This window comes from Callospermophilus lateralis, unplaced genomic scaffold (assembly GCF_048772815.1).
Source record: "Callospermophilus lateralis isolate mCalLat2 unplaced genomic scaffold, mCalLat2.hap1 Scaffold_45, whole genome shotgun sequence".
Lineage (NCBI taxonomy): Eukaryota > Metazoa > Chordata > Mammalia > Rodentia > Sciuridae > Callospermophilus > Callospermophilus lateralis.
In genome coordinates this window covers 12,866,798-12,885,644 of record NW_027514398.1, presented here as the reverse complement: position 1 = coordinate 12,885,644, position 18,847 = coordinate 12,866,798, and the positions used below count along the sequence as shown (strand labels likewise).

The 18,847-nt window shown below is 34.5% G+C and overlaps 1 protein-coding gene across 1 annotated transcript in view; it reads left to right on the top strand.

Moving 5' to 3' along the window:
- Window positions 1–11,593, top strand: part of LOC143388834 (A-kinase anchor protein 9-like) — a 51,039-nt gene extending 39,446 nt beyond the window's left edge. Inside the window, 12 exon segments of the mRNA XM_077108320.1 lie at window positions 517–639; window positions 738–846; window positions 1,890–1,945; window positions 2,034–2,124; window positions 2,296–2,434; window positions 7,111–7,212; window positions 8,108–8,168; window positions 8,283–8,318; window positions 8,395–8,462; window positions 8,573–8,673; window positions 9,945–10,021; window positions 11,585–11,593. Coding sequence (XP_076964435.1) covers window positions 517–639; window positions 738–846; window positions 1,890–1,945; window positions 2,034–2,124; window positions 2,296–2,434; window positions 7,111–7,212; window positions 8,108–8,168; window positions 8,283–8,318; window positions 8,395–8,462; window positions 8,573–8,673; window positions 9,945–10,021; window positions 11,585–11,593 — 972 coding nt within the window.
- The last annotated feature ends 7,254 nt before the right edge of the window (window positions 11,594–18,847 follow it).

Here is an 18,847-nt window from a genome sequence, read left to right as displayed (position 1 = left end):
AAGTCAATTAAAATGGTTGTTCAAATGTAATAAACTTTATTCATCCTGATTTTTATCTTGTATATGTGTATTTTCTTAAAATGTCAATCAGTTACAAACTTGCATTGTCTCAAAGAAACTTTTTAAACCAGAAAATTAAGTATTTTATGATCCTCTTTTGAGTAGTTACTGATTCACCGGCCAAGGGAAGATTACATGATAAGGAGTCTAAATTTAGGAGACAGTCATATGTGCCCAGCCATTCTTGCTGGAGGTAAATTATTTGAATTGGCAGCAATTTTCTGGGGAATGCAATAAACAGGGTCAACTTCCTGAGAGCTCTGATGTTCTTACTGCAGCTGTCAAAGTTGGGGCCACTCCGCCCTCTTCCTTAACCAAGGTCTCAACCCCCTCGATTGAGGCAGGCCACCGAGGAGTATGGTTCTCTATTTCTTTGTCTAAGTCTTGTAGTCCTGATGTATCCAGTGCAGAAACCCCTCCCTAACCCATAGGAATTCATGTGTTTTGACTTTTCAGTTGCAGCAGGAAGTCAAAGACTGGAGTGCATCACACACTGAGCTCAGTGAACAAATCAAATCATTTGAGAAGTTCCAGAAAGATTTACTTGTAGCTCTTAATCACAAAGATGATACTATTAATGTAAGTTTATACTCCAAATACATGTTTCATCTCATGAATTCTCCTGAAATCTTCTGAATTAAAATCGAGAGTCTTCCAACCTTTTGCTTCTTTTCTAGGCTTTGACTAATTATATCACACAGTTGAATCGGTTACAATGTGAATCTGAATCTGAGGATCAAAATAGAGAAGATGAGTCAGATGAATTAACCAACGGAGAGGTAGCAGGTAAGATCAGTCTCAGGGAGGTTGAATCCTTTTTTTGCTTTCTTGTCTTTAATTAAGTATTTATACAGATGCCACTTTTCAGCTGGCTGATTTTCTTCTTAAGCTTCAGGGTTGTAGACACATATCACTGGATCTATAGATATGTCTTTTGCATTGGCAGAGGTGGGTTGCTGGGGTATAATGTAGCAATAGGCATGTGAAGAACACTGACTTTTTCTATTCCATTGAAAACTAGTAAGTACACTGCAGCTACAATAGTCACATCCTATACAATACTTAGAGTATTGAACATTGTACAGTAAGAGAAATTTATTTCTTAACTTATGCAGATGATAGTTGATTTTGATACTCATCATCTCTATGGCTCTGTGGTTTTAAGGTCCACAGTCAGTCTTAAGAGTCCGGAGGTAGTTGGAACCATAAACTAAGGCTGTGAGAACAGAGGCTAGAGACTATCAGAAATCTAGAGAGAGGGAGTGTAACAGTGTTTACTGATGAGGAAAATATTTCCACATGTTTTCTCCCAAGTTGGATATTGCTTACATAGCAAGTATTTCAAACCACACCTGGTAGTAGATTCAGGGAGAAAATAGAGGATTGAATCTTTCTAAATAAGACACTTACTTGCCCAGGTGAAGATAGATCTGAGAGAGAAGAAAAGATTTTATCTTACAAGAATAGCATAGATAACATTTTAGTTGTGCAAACTAGAAATTCATCTTTTTTTTTTGTTTTGTTTTTAAGACAGACACAGTACTTTTATTTATTTTTATGCTGAGGATCAAACTCAGTGCCTCACACATGCTAGGTGAGCACTCTACCACTGAGCCACAACCCCAGCCTGAAATTCACCTCTCTCTCTCTTTTTTTTTTTAAATCTAAGCTTGCAATTCTCTTAAAAGTCATTAGTCTAATCAGTTTAGTTATTTAATTGATTTTTTTTCTTCTGGTGTTTGAACACAATCATTATTTAGTTTGGGGAAGTTAGGAGAATATAGAGTTAAAAGTAAGGAAAGAAAAAGCTAAAGTCTTTTGTTTTTTAGGTGATCGGAATGAGAAGATCAAAGATCAAATTAAGCAGATGATGGATGTCTCTCGGGTATAGTTCTTTGTTAGAGTCCCATAGTGCCTGTGAATTCTTCCTGTGCCTCACTTTTAAGAATACCTCTCTTTTCTGCAATTTTTAGACACAAACTACAATATCAGTAGTTGAAGAGGATCTAAAACTTTTACAACTTAAGCTAAGAGCCTCGATGTCCACAAAATGTAATCTAGAAGGTGGGTTCTACTTGAGAAGAAATTGCCATGTTGGAAAGACTTAAAATTTTATTGCAAAGATAAAGAATGGCTTCTTGCTTTCATGCTTCTTACTTTTCTTGGCACTACTCCCTCAAACAAGTTCTTAAGTCCTTGTACACATATAGAGATAAGCTGTTTTATCCTTTACAGACCAAATAAATAAATTAGAAGGTGACTGCAATTCACTACAGTCTTCTAAAGTTGGACTAGAAGAGGAATGCAAAACTCTAACGCAGAAAATGGAGATTTTAAATGAACTCTACCAGAAAAATGAGATGGCACTACAAAAGTAAGATTTTCATTGTTTGTTATTGTTATCACTGTGTGAACTAACAGATAATTTTATCTTTTCTTAAGATTATTTACAATTTCTTCTAGTTGTAATAAGTAGAGATTTGTCTTTTTTCCTTTGTGTTTTGTTTCCTATAAGTTGCATTTTTCTTTCCATCGTCAGTCTTAAGAGTCCTCAGGTAGTTGGAACCATAAACTAAGGCTGTGAGGACATCATAATCAATTGTCAAATTCATATGAAGGCAGGAAGTGGTAAAAAGGTATTAACAGTCACTGTGGAAATACCTCTCAAAGTTCAAGACCCTTTCTATGATCCCCCTATTTATTTTAATTACCTTTCATTCTGATCAGTTATGTAATTCTAATGTTTTGAACTTGTATCTCTAACTCTGGACCTTTAAAAATACTGAGTGATTTGGAATTGCATGTTTTAGTAGAATAAAAACTTCAAAAAGGAATAATATTTACTTATTGATGGTACAAGTTTTGGACTTGAATATCTCAGATGTTCACACAAAATTGAACTGTGGCAAGGACCTTAGGAGTTATGATTACAGAAGTACTTGTTTGGAGTATATATTTATATATTAATCTTCTTAGTGTGGAGCTAGTTATTTTTTGAAAGTTCATTTGAAGTTTTTAATCCACAAAAATACTTGAATTCTCTAAAAATAGGTTGTGTCAGATTTTATTTGTTTGCACCTGATTTTACTCTTCGGCATATATATATATCTTGTAAAGCAAAGACAGACCTTCTTACAGACCTAACTATTTTTAGGTATTTTGACTTCTGTTGCCTAATTAATGCATTACATATTGAAACCTTTCCATTAACTTTTCTAAAATTCTGTGATCTCCAAGTGACCTTTTTAGAATCTCAAATTTTTGTTCAGGCCAGATCTAAATTCCTGGCCTGTTTCAAAGAAACATTTCTCATTTTATCACTTTTTTTTTAAAAGAACACTTGTTTTCTCTGTCCCTACTAGTAATCTGAATGACCTAAAAGGCAATTAATTTTCTTTGTAATGCAATTAAATTGTAGCACTATTTTTCTCAACTCCTCCAAAATTCATTCAGTCATCATCTGTGGTTTGTACTCTTTTTACTCATCCTCAGGTACTATGTCAGTTCATGCCTCTGTCATCTTTTCTGTTTCTAACCTAGATCATCTGTCTTCATTCTCCATTTTTTTATATTTGTATATAACTTATTTCAAATTCTTAGTAGTTTTCTCTATAGCCGCTTGAGTGGACTTTCTAAAATATAAGTCTGTCCATGTCAATATGTGCCTGTGGTTTATGAAGAATTTGCTTTCTATTTGATGACCTGTTCTTTTTTTCTTCCTTGTATCTTTTTAATAGTTTATATATTTTTAATTATTTTCCTCATCCCCTGTATAAGCTTGATGTAATCATAAATTATAATGGAATTATAATTATATAATTATAATTTTATTCATCTTCTCATAATTTAAAGGCCATGGTATATATTCTGGATTTAATAAAAACCTGACATAGATTAATAGGTTTATTATTATTTTTTATGGGCTTTAAGTAGCTCCTGAATCAGATAGCTGTTGTGGCATTATATGTTAGTACTTCATATACTGTGAACTCCACAAGACATTCATTCAATTTATACACATATTTAAAGTTTCTGTAGTTCTGCATTCTACACTGTTGGTTTCTTATTTGAAATTATTTTCATTCTATTTGAACATTGTCCTTTAATGATAGATTTGATTAGTGTATCAGAGGTAGTACAAGGATAAACAGAGAATAGTATTTTATCCACTAAATATTGCTACCTTTATAATCCGTATTAGGCTGACATGAACTTCATGATTAGAGTTAAAACCAGTTTCCATTTTTAAAGGATCTTTCTTTTGGCTACTGAATTTTGACTGTTACTTAGTTTTAGCAATTTAAAAATATCCAATTAATTACCATCTGTTTTAAATTTTTTCTTTAAGGAGTCCATTATCATTGTTGTTTGGTCTTATCCCTCCCCTAGTTTCTGTAGTCCTTTCTCTTGTTTTTTTAACAGTTGTATTGGGAAGTGCCTAGGTGTAGTTTTCCCCACCCCACCCACTTTTCCTCTTGCAGTTATGTTGCTTGGGACCATTAAACACTTCTTGAATTTTCGAGTCTTTTTCTAAATGTTGATTTTACCTCATTCTCTCTTCTGATTATAATAATGCATATTAGAATTTGATTTCCCCTGCCTCCTACATTCTGGATTTACTTCTTCTGGATATTTTCTTCTGACCTGTCTTAAAAGTGCTAGGATTTATTTTACTTCCCAAATCTGCTGCTAAAATCATTCATTGAGTTTAGGATTTTAAAAAATTCAGGGTTTAAAATATTATTTTAGTTGTAGATGGACACAATATTTTATTTTTTATAGGATTTTTTAAGAGAGAGAGAAAGAAAATTTTAATATTTATTTTTTAGTTTTTGGCAGACACAACATCTTTGTTTGCATGGGGTGCTGAGGATTGAACCCGGGACGCACGCATGCCAGGTGACAACGCTACCGCTTGAGCCACATCCCCAGCCCGACACAATATTTTATTTATTTTATGTGGTGTTGAGGACTGATCCCAGTGCCCCACACGTGTGGGGCCCATGCTTCACCACTGAGCCACAACCCCAGTCCTATTTCAGTACTACAGCTCAAACCCAGGACCTTGAGCCATGTGCTCTACTATTGAGCTACCTCTCCAGACTCCTTGCTCTTTCTCATAAGGGACTAGGGTCCTACTGCTTTCCAAGCTATCTTTAATCTCATAATTCTGCCTCTGCCTCCTGAGTATCTTCCACTGTAGGAAGGTCACCACACCCAACTATTTCTTGGTTTTATAGTTTCTAATCCTTTGACAAAATTCATAATCTTTTTTTTCCTCTTTAGTGGTGCTGGGGTTTGAACCCAGAGCCTTGTGCATGCAAGGCAGCACTCTACCAACTAAACTATATTCCCAGCCCTGAAATTCATAATCTTGACTTTACTTTTTTGACTATATAAAGCACAGTGATTTTAAAACATGTGCAGATAACCCCATTAGCTGGTTTCCTTTTCTGTGGGATTTTTTCTCACAGAATTTTGTCTTATGGAGTGCCTGGTCAGTTTTGATTGGCCAATATTGTTGTGATAATTATAGATGAAATTTGAGGACTAAGACGAAGTTATCTTCTTATAGAAAAGTGTTGAGGTTACTTGAGTAAGATTGTCACTTTAAACTTAGTCAACAATTAAGATAATTCAAAAATGACTTGTCTTTTCAATGTTTCAGTATTGTTCCTTTTGGATTTTTTGCCTATTCATCACTTAAGTGTGCAGTACTTTCTAATCTAAACTCAAAGACTAGGGCTTTTATTAAGGGTCCCTTTATTGGTAGCCTCTTTTTTCCTCTAAGCCCAGGAATTTAATGAAGGCTTGGTTCAGACTCATATCTTTGTGATATCTTTAATAGGAGAAAAGTACCTTAAAGTGCCAGCCTTACTTGTAATTCTGAGATTCCTTTTTCTAATGGATCTTGGCCACATACATATATCTTCACTGACTTTTTAGCTTGGATCCCTTCAAACACAATTTTATATTCTTATAAAGATGTTTTGATTGTTCTTAGTGCTCTCAGACTAACTCTTTGATAATTGGAAACAAAATTCTCTCTTTTCTTCAAGATTCAGTTTTCTCCATATTCCTTCTTACGCCAGTGGGGAAAATTATTATATTCCTTTAGGCATCATTTATACCTGAAACAGTGAGCTCTTTTATTCTTTAGCATCTTACAAGGTAACTAGTATATTATAGCCACTCATAAAATACTTGCTGAAGAATTAAATGAGAAGCTATATAAGAATATATAATCCCCTTTTTCTATTTGGTATCAGTAATCCTTTTTTACTGTAGTTCTTCTGATTTATGGAAATTAACTTTCAAGTTAATTATCTTTCGAATTGGAACTATGGCTAAAGTAGTACAAGGATAGCAGAAAATAGTATTTTTTAAATCATTAAATGTAGCTACCTTTTTGTCAGTAGATGAACATCTTGAGTTTCATGATCAGAGTTAAAACTTGTCAGTAGATAATACTCTGATAGTGGGTCAGTTTGGCTTCTTTTTCTGGTTGATAGACATTATCAAAACTCAGATTTGTCTTTTTGCTTAATTTACAATTCTGAAGTGTGAAAAATGTTCTGTGGTTAATTGCATAGCTAAAAGACATATTCTAGAAGATTTTTTCTTTGACTGACTATATGTTTATTATGGTACCAGTCTTGGATTGAGAAAAGAGTTCCTCCATGACAAAGATATACTTAGTGTCCTACCCATGGCAGAAACGAGAAAAGAATTATCCCCTGCTTTATCCTAATATGTTTAATTATGTTAGGTTGATCAGTCCTGATCTTCCACATTGAAGTAAAGTGAGTTTTTATTATCTTACACACAGGAGACTTGCCCTTGGGGCACATGTTGTTTTCACATTTATTTTATTTACTGGTAAGTAGAGAATTAAGAGGAGAAGTTAGAAAATGTAAGTGATTTGCCAGAGTTTGATTTATGAAATTGCAGGTTTGAATTCCCATTTTATGTGCCTAAGCATTTTATAGAATTGTTGGAAGTGATATTCACAAAGAGAAACTTTTGATTTGATAACTGGCTTTATTTTAGGAAACTGAGTCAAGAAGAATGTGAGAGACTAGAAAAAGAGCAGCAGCTGTCAGCTGCAGATGAAAAGGTGGTTTCCGCTGTACAGGAAGTTAAAAATTACAAGTGAGTTCAGTTTCTAAAGGAGGGTGTCAATGTCTAATGAATTAGTGTTAACTTTCTTTTTAATCTTTTTTTACATAATGTAGATAGAAGAAAATAGCATGGAAGTATAATAACGAGAGGATATGAACACATTCAATTCACACAGGAGAAAAAATAAATTTCAACTTAACAAATAAAAAATGTTAACAAAAATTTACTTGTACCCAATGGGCAAGACCATAGGGAACTTGGTAAATGCAAACAGTTCTGGGGGTTTTGTATGTTGTAGTAATTCTTAAGAAATCAGTTTGCTGTGTGTTATATCAAGACCGACAAAAGTGTGGCATTTGATAGACCTTGGAAATCTTCTATGGATATAATTTGAAAAAGAGAAAAAAAAGTTTTAAGGAGGAAGATATTTCTAGCAGAATTACTTGAGAACACACTGATGAGCAGTTAAGGAAATTATAATTTATCAATTCAGAATCTCTAGCAATTAAATGATAAAGAAGTTATTAGTATTAGGTTTTTATTTTATTTATTTATTTATTTATTTATTTATTTATTTATTTATTTATTTATTTATTTATTTATTTTTGATGCTTTACTACTAAGCTACATCCTTAGACCTTTTTTTTTACTTTGAGACAGGGTCTCAGTTGCATAGGTTCCCACTTAATTGCTGAGACTGACCTCGAACTTGTGATCCTCCAGCCTCAGCTTCCCAATCTGGCATGGGATTACTGGCATGTGGCATTGCACCTGGTCTGTAGTATTAGTTTTGATCACACTGGATTCATATAACTATAGAAATGTTTTTCTTATGTATGATAAAAGTCTTTAAAAGTATAGCTGATGGAATAAAGAGAAAATGGTCAGAATGTTTCAAATTTTATTCAATTGTTGTAATTCTTAGGCGGAGAATTGAAGAGATAGAAGAAGAATTACAGAAAACCGAGCGCTCATTTAAAAACCAGGTAGTAATTAATACTGTCCTGTAGTTGCAGAATTCTTTGATATCTAATACAGACAATTATAGGCTATTATAATGAGTCCCTAAAAACATTTTTTTAATGTGTTGTCTTTTTCAGATTGCTATGCATGAGAAGAAAGCTCATGATAATTGGGTAAGATTTTTTCCCCCTTTTCTTTATTTTTTGCATAGCCTACCGTAACTGAATTTGAATATTTTCTCTTTAATAGCTCAAAGCTCGTTCTGCAGAAAGAGCTATAGCTGAAGAGAAAAGGGAAGTTGCTAATTTGAGACAGAAGTATGTGATTTTTGTGTCTTACTGTATGTTTTATAGTGTTTTAAGGTTATGCTAGATATTATTTAGGATTGCTGTTTCATAATTCAGCCCATTCTTTCTCAATATTCAAGACTACTGGAAATGACCCAAAAGATGGCAATGCAGCAAGATGAACCTGTGATTGTAAAACCAATGCCGGGGAGACCAAATTTACAAAATCCTCCTCGGAGAGGTAGGGGGCACTTTGTAAAAGGAGCTATTTTATTTCTTGGTGCAGAATGTATGTAAATTACTTTTTATTTCTGTGTGTAATGGTTATGAAATAATCTGAATGATTTGCTAAAGCGGGAGGTGTGGGGGTTGGTGTCAGGGAGAAGGCTGCCTTAAAGTAGTAACACGGCATTGTTGTCTTTAGGTCCACTGAGCCATAATGGCTCTTTTGGTCTATCCCCCGTGAGTGGTGGAGAATGTTCCCCTCCATTGACAGCAGAGCCAGCTGGGAGACCTCCTTCTGCTACTCTTAATCAAAGAGATATGCCTAGAAATGGATTTGGTGAGCATTCGCATGTTGCTTTATAGTAAACTGCTTCAAGGTTTTGGTTTTTTTTTTCCTTTTGAATATTCTAATGAAAACATAGAATTTGGGCCTGCACAATGTATAGAAGATAATTTCTTACTTTATCTTAGTGAATGTTTTCTGTAAAATCTGTTCTAGAATAGAAAACATTTTTTTTTTTTCCTGGAGGTCCTTGTATTGTTTTTTTCTTTTAAATTTTACACTGTGAAGTGTAAACCTTTATCTTTAAATTAAATCTCTATGGTGTTCCTTTCCCAAATATTAAAAAAGTAGCCTTAAACTTTATGTAGCATACATATTTCCAATATGAAATACTGAGTCTTATTTCCAATTCTAAATAGGACTGTAGTCTTGGTAAGATTAGAAGTCAGGTTATATAGACTAAAGAAAAGCCAACCTACACATACTTCAAGTCTATAGCTTAAAGTTTAGGACCAGTACGTATTAATTTGCTGTTCTATCAACCCAAGGCAGTTCTTTATTTTACTTAAGTCTCTTCATAAATTGTGATTTTCGTATTGGGCAACCCATTTTTTATAAAAAATATTTTTAATTGTAGATGGTGTGGTGCTGAGAATCAAACCCAGTGCCTCACACATGCTAGGCAAACACTCTACAACTGAGCTACGACCCTAACCCCTGGGCAACCCATTTTTAATGTTGCTTTCTAGTTATTGTTGAACCCTGACCTGTCCACCAGTGGTTTATTTCTTCTGAAAAATACATACAAGGGCTCTGATCTTTCTTTCCCAAGGGTCAATGGATGGACCTTTACCTCGTACTCAATGGTCTTCTGAGGCATCTGGGAAACCCGTTGCCTCTGGTAAAGAGACCAAGTAATTTCAAAGAATCTGTAATTGTGGATGCAGGATTTTTATTCTTTTCATGTTAGCATAAGTCTGAATCCATTCTTTGATCTCTAACAGACCCAGGATGTGGTCCAGCTCACATGAACAGCAGCTCCAGAAGTTCTTCTCCAGCTAAGGTGACAGATGAGGGCAAGGTAAGTTCTGTAGTTACTGTGAATCACGTGGTCGTGCAGGAACATGTAGCTTTCTTACAGTACTTGCTCTTTGCTTTATCCTTCTTTGTGTTCTATTTGTACTATCCCATTTGTTTTTTAAAAAGCAAACTGTTCCCCAAGAACCTGAGACCCACTCAGTTTCTACCATTACTTCTTTGACTGAGCATCCAGTTGGAGTAAGTACTTAGAGGTTGAGAACTGAATTGGGTTTTATTCTGTGCATTTCTGGGAAGGATATTCAGAGCATGACACTGATCTTGTTTGCTTTAAACTGCATGCAATTTTGAGCTTACTTTTCTCCTTAACTTGGAAATGTGGCTTAAGTGTGTACAACTATAATGAACTACAGAATGTGAAAAGTTATCACTCTAACTTTATATGGTGTTTTGTGTTGAATGTTCTAAGGCAAAGTAAATTCATTATAAATTATATAATTCATCATTTTTATTTTTGTTTGGAAGAATACTATTTAAGAATTCCTCCATTTGAGCAAACCCTATTTTGAGTTATTTGAATTAGATTGGTATCAGATTTTCTGAAAGTGAAATACTGTTTCAGTGCAACAATGATAATCTGAAATGACCTCTTGAGCCAGTCCCAAGCAATGGTCTCATTTGTTCACATAAGTGCATTCTCTTGTAACTGTGTTGCTATTATATCTGGTAGGTCTTCTGCAGCTCTATAATAAAATAAATTTTTAATTGTTTAGTTTCAAACCCACTACTCATAGGAAATGATAAATCAATATCTCAAATGGTTTACAGTAAATGAAAGTAAATATTAAAGCCTTGTCTTCCTAATTTGTGTATATAGCATTGTGTTGGAAAATACTTCTCAAGTTCCAGTGTATACATATTCCAGGAGCATACATCTCTGGAGCAATCTAAGGGCAGCTTAGATAAGACCCCCAAACCCCTTTGTAGTAGAAGATTTAAAAGAGAGCAAAGACCTGTTGTTAGAGAGGAGTATAGGTGGGAAAGCATGGCTTGGAGGCAAACCTGGGATTGAGATCCTTTAATATGCAGTGTGGCCGTCAACAAATTATGATAATCCATTTGCTTTTGTTCCCTCTTATTTAAAACAAGACAGTTTACTTAAAGATCTCAGAGGTTGAATAATATATGAAAGACGTACTGAAGATACTCTGAATTGTAGCTATTATTACATGGGTAGAGAATGGATTTTTCATTGTATTCTGTTCATTCTTAATATGGAAGTAATGAGCTACTGTGATGAAAGGGAAGTGATGGGGAGGGGGGGACTCCCTTTGAAATAGGTTGTAGTGAATACAGCAAGACATACTGGTCAGAAATCACCTCTGTTAATAACCTCTGCCAGTCCTTTTGCCTTTCCCTTTCCTGTGCAGATATAATCAGTAACAAACTTCTCCCTCTTGTGGAATCCTTATAACTTCTGTAAGCTGTCAGTGGGAATACACAGGAGGGGTGGGTAGAGTTTTGTTGCACTGATGGTGTTCTCTGGACAGGTGCCTGTTTTGGGTTTTAGCTTTTATCGGTGTTGGTACTTTGTCTTAATACATAGGAATTTTAAAACTTTTAACTGCTTTCAAATCTTAAATTGCAGGTTAATATGGCTATGAAAGAGCCCCCTCCTTTCTCAGGGGTACCCTTCATGGGCCCCCCTATGGGACCCCCGATGGGACGGCCTCCACCACCTCCCTTTTGGTATGGACCGCCATTTCAGCTCGGTGGGCCTTTTGGGCCTCGGCCAATTCCTCCACCATTTGGTATGATGATCTGAACAGTAGTGATTGACTTATAAATCACATTCATCTTTCATTTCTATTGCTTGCTAAAACAGTTGGTTGCTATCTCAGGTCTTAACAATGAAAGGATACAGCTGAGTACATTTTAACTTTTCCTCCAGTTTTCTGGGACATATGGGACACTACATAATCTTATACTGAGATAGGCAATAGCTATCTCATTGACAAGGATAAGGGGCTATTATAGAGAAAAGCCAGAAATATTACTTCTGCAGATGTTTGTTGAAAATATGTTGATATGCACTGCAATAGATGGAAAGGTGGATGAGACACATGCCATAACTTAAAATTTTGTCACAGATATGAAAATCCTATAGCATAAAGTTTGTAATCACCCATAATGGAAGCATAAGCAGTAGGTTATAGAATATAGAAAAGGAAAAGTCAAATCCTCCTTACCTTGAGAAAAGTCAGAGGGAAGTGTTAAAGAGGAGGATTTAACAGTGACCTAATAAATGTTGCTGATTTAATTAGGTGGCTGTGGAAGGCCTTTTCCAGGAGGGCATGCACCTTGATTTTGATGGCATGTGTAAAGTCCATGCTGAAATACTTCATGAATTTTTAATGGATACAGTAATAAATAGTGGGATTTCCTTTTATCAAAATTTCTTTGATGTAGCAAAGTTCTTATTTCATAATCTATTATCTTGTCATGGTAATATAGTACTTCCAAATATAAATGGAGCTCTTGTGAGATAGAAATAATTCTGCAATTATATAGTAGGGAAAGAAAAAAGATAAGCCTGGAGCTAGGTAGAGCCATGTTTAAATCCTTAATATGTTGCTTCATGGCTGGTTGGCCAGGCTATAACCTAAACTTGTTCCATTTCAGTTTGCCTCATCTGGCAAGTCAGGGTGTTCACCAGTTGATGTTCTAGGCTTGGGAGAAATTAAAGACTATATTAACATACTTGAAATCACCCAAGTTCAGAAATTTCTGGGTATTTACATAACTTCCTTATTATTTTCCAGGTCCTGATATGCATCCACCAATAGGCTTCAGAGAATATGCACCAGGTGTTCCACCTGGACAATGGGATTTGCCTTTTGACGCTCGTGATTTTTTTCCAGGACCTGCACCATTTAGACCTTTAGGCTCATTTGACCCAAGAGAGTACTTCATTCCTGGTGCCCCATTACCACCTCCAACTCATGGTCCCCAAGACTATGGGCCACCACCTGCTGCAAAAGACTTAATGTCTTCAGGCTTTAAAGATGAGCCTCCAACTACACCCGATTCTCAGAGTAGTGAGGGCTGTTCACAGGCCTTAAAACAGGGCCCATAAAATTAACCTCTGACACTTAGTCAGAAAGTGGACTATGAACTATTCATTGTGTTGAAGGATTATTGGCTTCAAAATATAAAAGTTTTTTTAATTGGTTTATGTTTTTAGAATGAAGCTGCCTTGGCACAGTATACATTTGGAGCCAAAATATTTTCCCCCTAAATATCCCCCACTTAAACTAGAGTATCCTTCCAACTTTAAAATGTGCAATAAAGAATACCTTTGTTTTAGTTAATGTAGCATATACAATTGCTAAATGATTTAGAATGTCATAATTATGGACATTTCCTGTGGAAATGCTTTAAGAACATGTATTTCCATTATCCTCTTTTTAGTGTATTCCAGTTGATAACAGAGAAATGGTGTTTTATAAGCTTGATTTTCTCTTTAAATATCTGGTCGCAGAGACTGTTACGCTAAAAATGTTTACTCAAAGATCATAAACTTCATTTTCCTTCTTGCTGAAGTTCTTTGTTGTAATAGTTCATAAAAAATTGTTTATTAATATTTCCCAAGTGTCTGTTGATTCATTGGATTGTCATGAGACTTTGTGCCATTGGGGAAGCATGTAAACTCACTCTCAGAACTGAAGATGGTGACTTGGCAGCATATTTCCTGTTGCTCACTGTTAAGGAGGCTGGACCTTGGTCAACTGTGGACTTATACAGAGGAATTTATTTTACTTGTGAGAAGTCTTGTGGCTCTATTTTTGTAGCACATTCATGTACTTTTTTCTAACCACTGTCCATGTGAGAATAGTTTTCTGAGAATGAGTTTACATTAGTAGCAAGAGTTGTTTGACCTGAAGTTCTACTGCTTTTGCCATTATTGCATTATAACAGTAAAATATAGGGTGGTATGTTGTGTCTATAAAAAATAAGGAAATTTCTTTTAAAAAATGTACCTTGCCACTGATTTTCAAGAAATATGATTAAAAAAATTAGAAAAGTATAATCCTCTGAGAAAGAATGAATGAAACTCTAAGGCTTATAATGTCTTTAATCAGCAACTATGGGCTGAATTAAATTCTTTTTTTTTTTTTTACAGATACTCAAATATATTTTATTTAAAAATCAATTAAAGCAAGTCCTGAATCTGTAACTACTGTCTTTAAAACAATGTTTCTAAGAACTAGCTCTCCCGAGCTGTAATTTTAATTACAGCAATTTTAACAGTACATTTTAAGAGGTTTAAGATTTAAATAAAATTATAAAAGCCTGGTACTTTTGTTTACTGCTAGACCATATTCTTCCATTCTTTAAAGTTCTAGAAAGTAATAGGATTGTTGAAACCTAGAACATATCATTGTTCTTTTTATGTCCCTTAAGTATTCTCAAAATAGGGGCAAAAGCTTCAGTGTGAAACAAAATCTCTGTGAAACAACATCTCTAAACTACTGAAGATGACTCAGAATCAAAAAGAATTTGAGTCCGTTAGGAAGAATTCAATCTACATAGCCTCCATTTAATATCAGAAGCAGCAGCTGTGTGTAAGAGGAAAACCATATAATAGCTTATGCCATTTTTAACCTTGTAAAATAAAATTTAAGTCACAAACACCAATTTTGAATGTATCTTTCAACCTCTATAGGACACAAGGCAATGCTGAAGTTACTAAAACTTCTAATTTTAAAATAGCATTTAAATAAAGGTGATGTCAGCTAGGAAGATAGATTTTCAAGGAAAGGCAAATTTATTTTTTTATTCAAAGCAACAGTAGTTTTCCCTCTCAAGCCTTTTTTGTATTTATTCTATTGGTAAGCTATTATGTGTTCTATGTAGTTTATCTGAGCAGTTCTGAACCCACCCATAGTTGCCTCTCCTTACATCCATCTGATTGTACCACTTCTGTAGCAAAGCCCAAGGTAGCTGCCCATATACCAGTTGTGAGAGAATACTGTCTCTTGATTCAATTATACTTTTGTATCTCAAAAGTTTTAGAAGTCCTCTCCAGCAAATTGTGTTTGAGTTTAGTTACTAAAATCATTTCATTTGTGAAGCAGTAGTGTTTCAACCTGAAAGTATTACTGCTATAGTTGTAATTATTGTCCAGTGACTCATCCCCTCCCACACTAGAAAGTAAATTTAAACAACTAATTTGTGAGATACAGATTGTTTTGTGTTAATTGCTTCAAGATAAAACCACCTTTTTTGGCAGGGGAGGTTTGGTCATTCAGGTCTGAATTAAAGCTAAGCTGATGACAATGTTCAATTTAAGTTTGTTTAATGCTGATGAAAGACATTCATACAAAGCATCCTCTTTTTTTTTCACATAACCCTGTTCTTTGGTGGCAGCTGGGGTTGTGGCTCAGAGGTAGAGTACTTGCCTAGCGCAGGCAAGGCCCTGGGTTTAATCCTCAGCATCACATAGATAAATAGAGGTTTAAAAAAAGCATTCTTATGTGAAGGATGCTAAATGTTTCTTTATATAAATTATCACTTTGAGGGGCTGGGGTTGCATGTGAGGCACTGGGTTTGATCCTCAGCACCACATATAAATATAAAGGTACTGTGTCCATCTACAACCAAAAAAAAAGTTTTTTTTTTAAATTATCACTTTGATATACGTGTTTTATAGTCTATGAAAAAACAGAAAGAACAATGTATCAGTTTTGCTACATTTTAATAGTAGATTTTAAGGGAGCAACTTCAAACATCAGTAACATCAAACAAAAAGGTACTGAGTACTCCACAGGGTACAGAGTGCTGCCAAGCACCTTGTAAAGTTTACATGACATGGAGAAGATGAGGCCCTTCTCTTGAGAAGTTTACAGTCTGGAAATTTTGACTACTCAGAGTTTCAGTTGAGTGAACATTTTATTAAGGCAAATTCTTCATTTCCTAGAACTACTGTAGACTGAACTATTTTTGCACTTGTGAAATTAACCCAATCCAGATGAAAGAAAAGACTAAATTTGGTTGAGAATTCTTTCAGGCTCATATAGTTTTATTAACATTCATCTAGTAAACAAAATTGACCTAACAGACAACTGAAAAATTAAAGACTAAATCTCTTGAAGTGCAAGGGCTAAAATAACTGTTATTCGGTTTAAAAAGCAAACAGATAGTATGATTAGGGTTTACACTAGTTTAAAAATAGGCCAAGTATTGCATTCCCTTCATGCATTGTTCTTTTAAAATAGTGAATATTAAAATACATGGGTTCTACATGTAACCCACAAAAAAGCTCCTCACAAATTTTTATGTTCTGTGTATCAAATATCCACCTTGTGTACTATGAAAGTTTTATTTATGTCTCATCATTAAGTTAAAAGTAATGTAAATGGTGAAATTATAATAGGCTAATGACCTGCATATTTTCATATGAATGTCAATATATCTAAATAGGATATAAATGGCAGTTGTATCTACCTATATTAAAAAAATAGAATATCTTTCCAGATTTTGCATACTCATCACTTTATAAAGACAAGGTATGCAGGTTTTAAGGTTTCACAATCAGTTGTCAGAAAAACAGCAGTTGTTCCTGCAGTATCTCATTAGCATCTGACTCATATATTTTTAGATGACATGATTTAAACCCACCCAAAAATTTGTAATTATTCTGAGAGACATGGTTTTAATGTTAACCCTAGAATCATTAATGTTAACCCTAGAAACAATAGCAATGTGATGTAGAACAACTAATCAACATGACTAAAAATATGCTCACTTTCAGAAAAACAATCTGGTCATCTGGAAAAAAATCATAGCTACAATCTGGGGGGCACTCCCATATAAGATATTGATCTGGTCAAGGCACACTATTTCTAAGTAGAACTATCAGATGAGGGTGAATTTAGGCCAGCTCTAAGGAACAGCCTATAAGACAGACCATAACTGATCCAATTTCCTTTCAAAGCAATCTGGTACTATCCTACCCACTTCAATTCAAAAGTTTGAAGTTAATTCAAATCAAAAGACCATATTGGAGCAAAAGTGAGCAAACGTGTAAACTCTAGCACATTCTTATTGCTGTATTTTAAAGTTTGAAGATGAGCATACCTACCACAACAGTATTGTTCAAGGAAGCAGGGTAGGAACAGTGGTAAATTAGGAAAAAGACTATTAATTGCACAATTAATAGAAAAGTAAAAACATGTTTCGAAATCTACAATAAACCTTGTATCCAAAGGAGTCATAACAATGAGGTGCTGGACTTTAGTTCTGTGGTACAGCTTTGCAAATGACTCACTGGCCTATAGGTACGGCTCACTTCCTGCCTCCTGAAGGATGAATATGCTACCCAGAGCTATGGTGGTTTCTACTGAGTGGTAAAATTCACAGAAATTCCACATTACTCATGTCAGAATCATTCCTTGTGCAAAGTTTGATGTAGATGAAGATAAAGTGGTTTCTTGGTCAATAACTGCAATTTCTTTCTTTTAAAGTCAGTGGGTTTCTTGTATCTGTAACCACAATAGAAAGATGATTGTTTAAAATACTTTGATGATTGATTTACTCCAATGTTACATTCTAGATAAGAGGGACTAAGAAGAAACATGAACCAGTAACCATTAGAACAGTATGAATCCTATATGTATATCACTTACAGTTCTATTACAATTGGCCAAGGTTTAATCTCATCCATCTCCATGAAAGCAAAACACTTGGTGTAGGTAACCCTTTTTTTAGGCTTGTAGTGTTTGAATTCAAAGAAGATAGCTGCACCTAAGGAATTAAAACAAACCACATAAGCCAGAGACCACACATTTCTTATGTGTCACCAGAAGCCTATGATTTTACAAAGTAACATGTCAAACAGTCTGATGACACAACTGTTGATAACTCACTGTGGCTGTCACTCAAAGCTCTTCTACCTTGTCTGAGTGACATTTCTCCATATCATTTTAATTCTACAAAGTACAACAAAATTGTATAGCAAGAATGTAAGTTATGTACACAGGTAGAATCATAAACTACCAAAGAATATAAAATATTAAATACCACAAGAAAAACAGAAGTTACTTAAGTATCAGCAGTACCTATAGCAATGGTTTCAATAAGCACCTCTATTAGATAGAATAGAAATTTAAGAGTTCCTTTGATATTTTATTTCTCTCCCTCCTGAAACCACCATGCCCAGATTGTCCTTTCCATATTCTTACAAACTAACTGCCAGTTATAGTATGTTTTTACCCAATGCATCTTATTGAAAGAAATAATAATAATTCTTTAACTGTTAGAAAGTAATCATTAGGTTCCTAAAAGGACTTAAGGTAATTATTAGAGAACCTGCTTCCTTAACTCTGTATTATGAGAAAAGCTTCCCTGTCAAATAATATTTAACCACATTATTACACAACTAGATAATGCAACTGCTAATTCTCATATTTAAAAAAAATTGTTGATTTCACTTTCTTTAAATCAATATTCATAACTATGTGACATAAGATCTTGTGTTAAGTACACTATCAACACAAACCCAGATAAGTACTGTCCTTAAGAAGTCCTTAAGAAGTCAGTAACTGATAATTACAAACCTTTGGTTAATTTTTCAGTATGCTTCTGGAGCTCAATGTCCACATTAAAATGAACATATGTATCTTCTTTTCTTGAAGCCACAGGAGTATCTGGCACAAGAGTTAAATCTATGCCATTCAGATCTGGAGAAACAAAATAAGTTTCTGCTTATGAGCATTCACATATACAGATGGAAAATCTAGAAACTGCAAATGTTACAGTTCCTAAAGAGGCATGGAAAGAGCTGAGAGGAGATTCTCAGGCTAAGAGA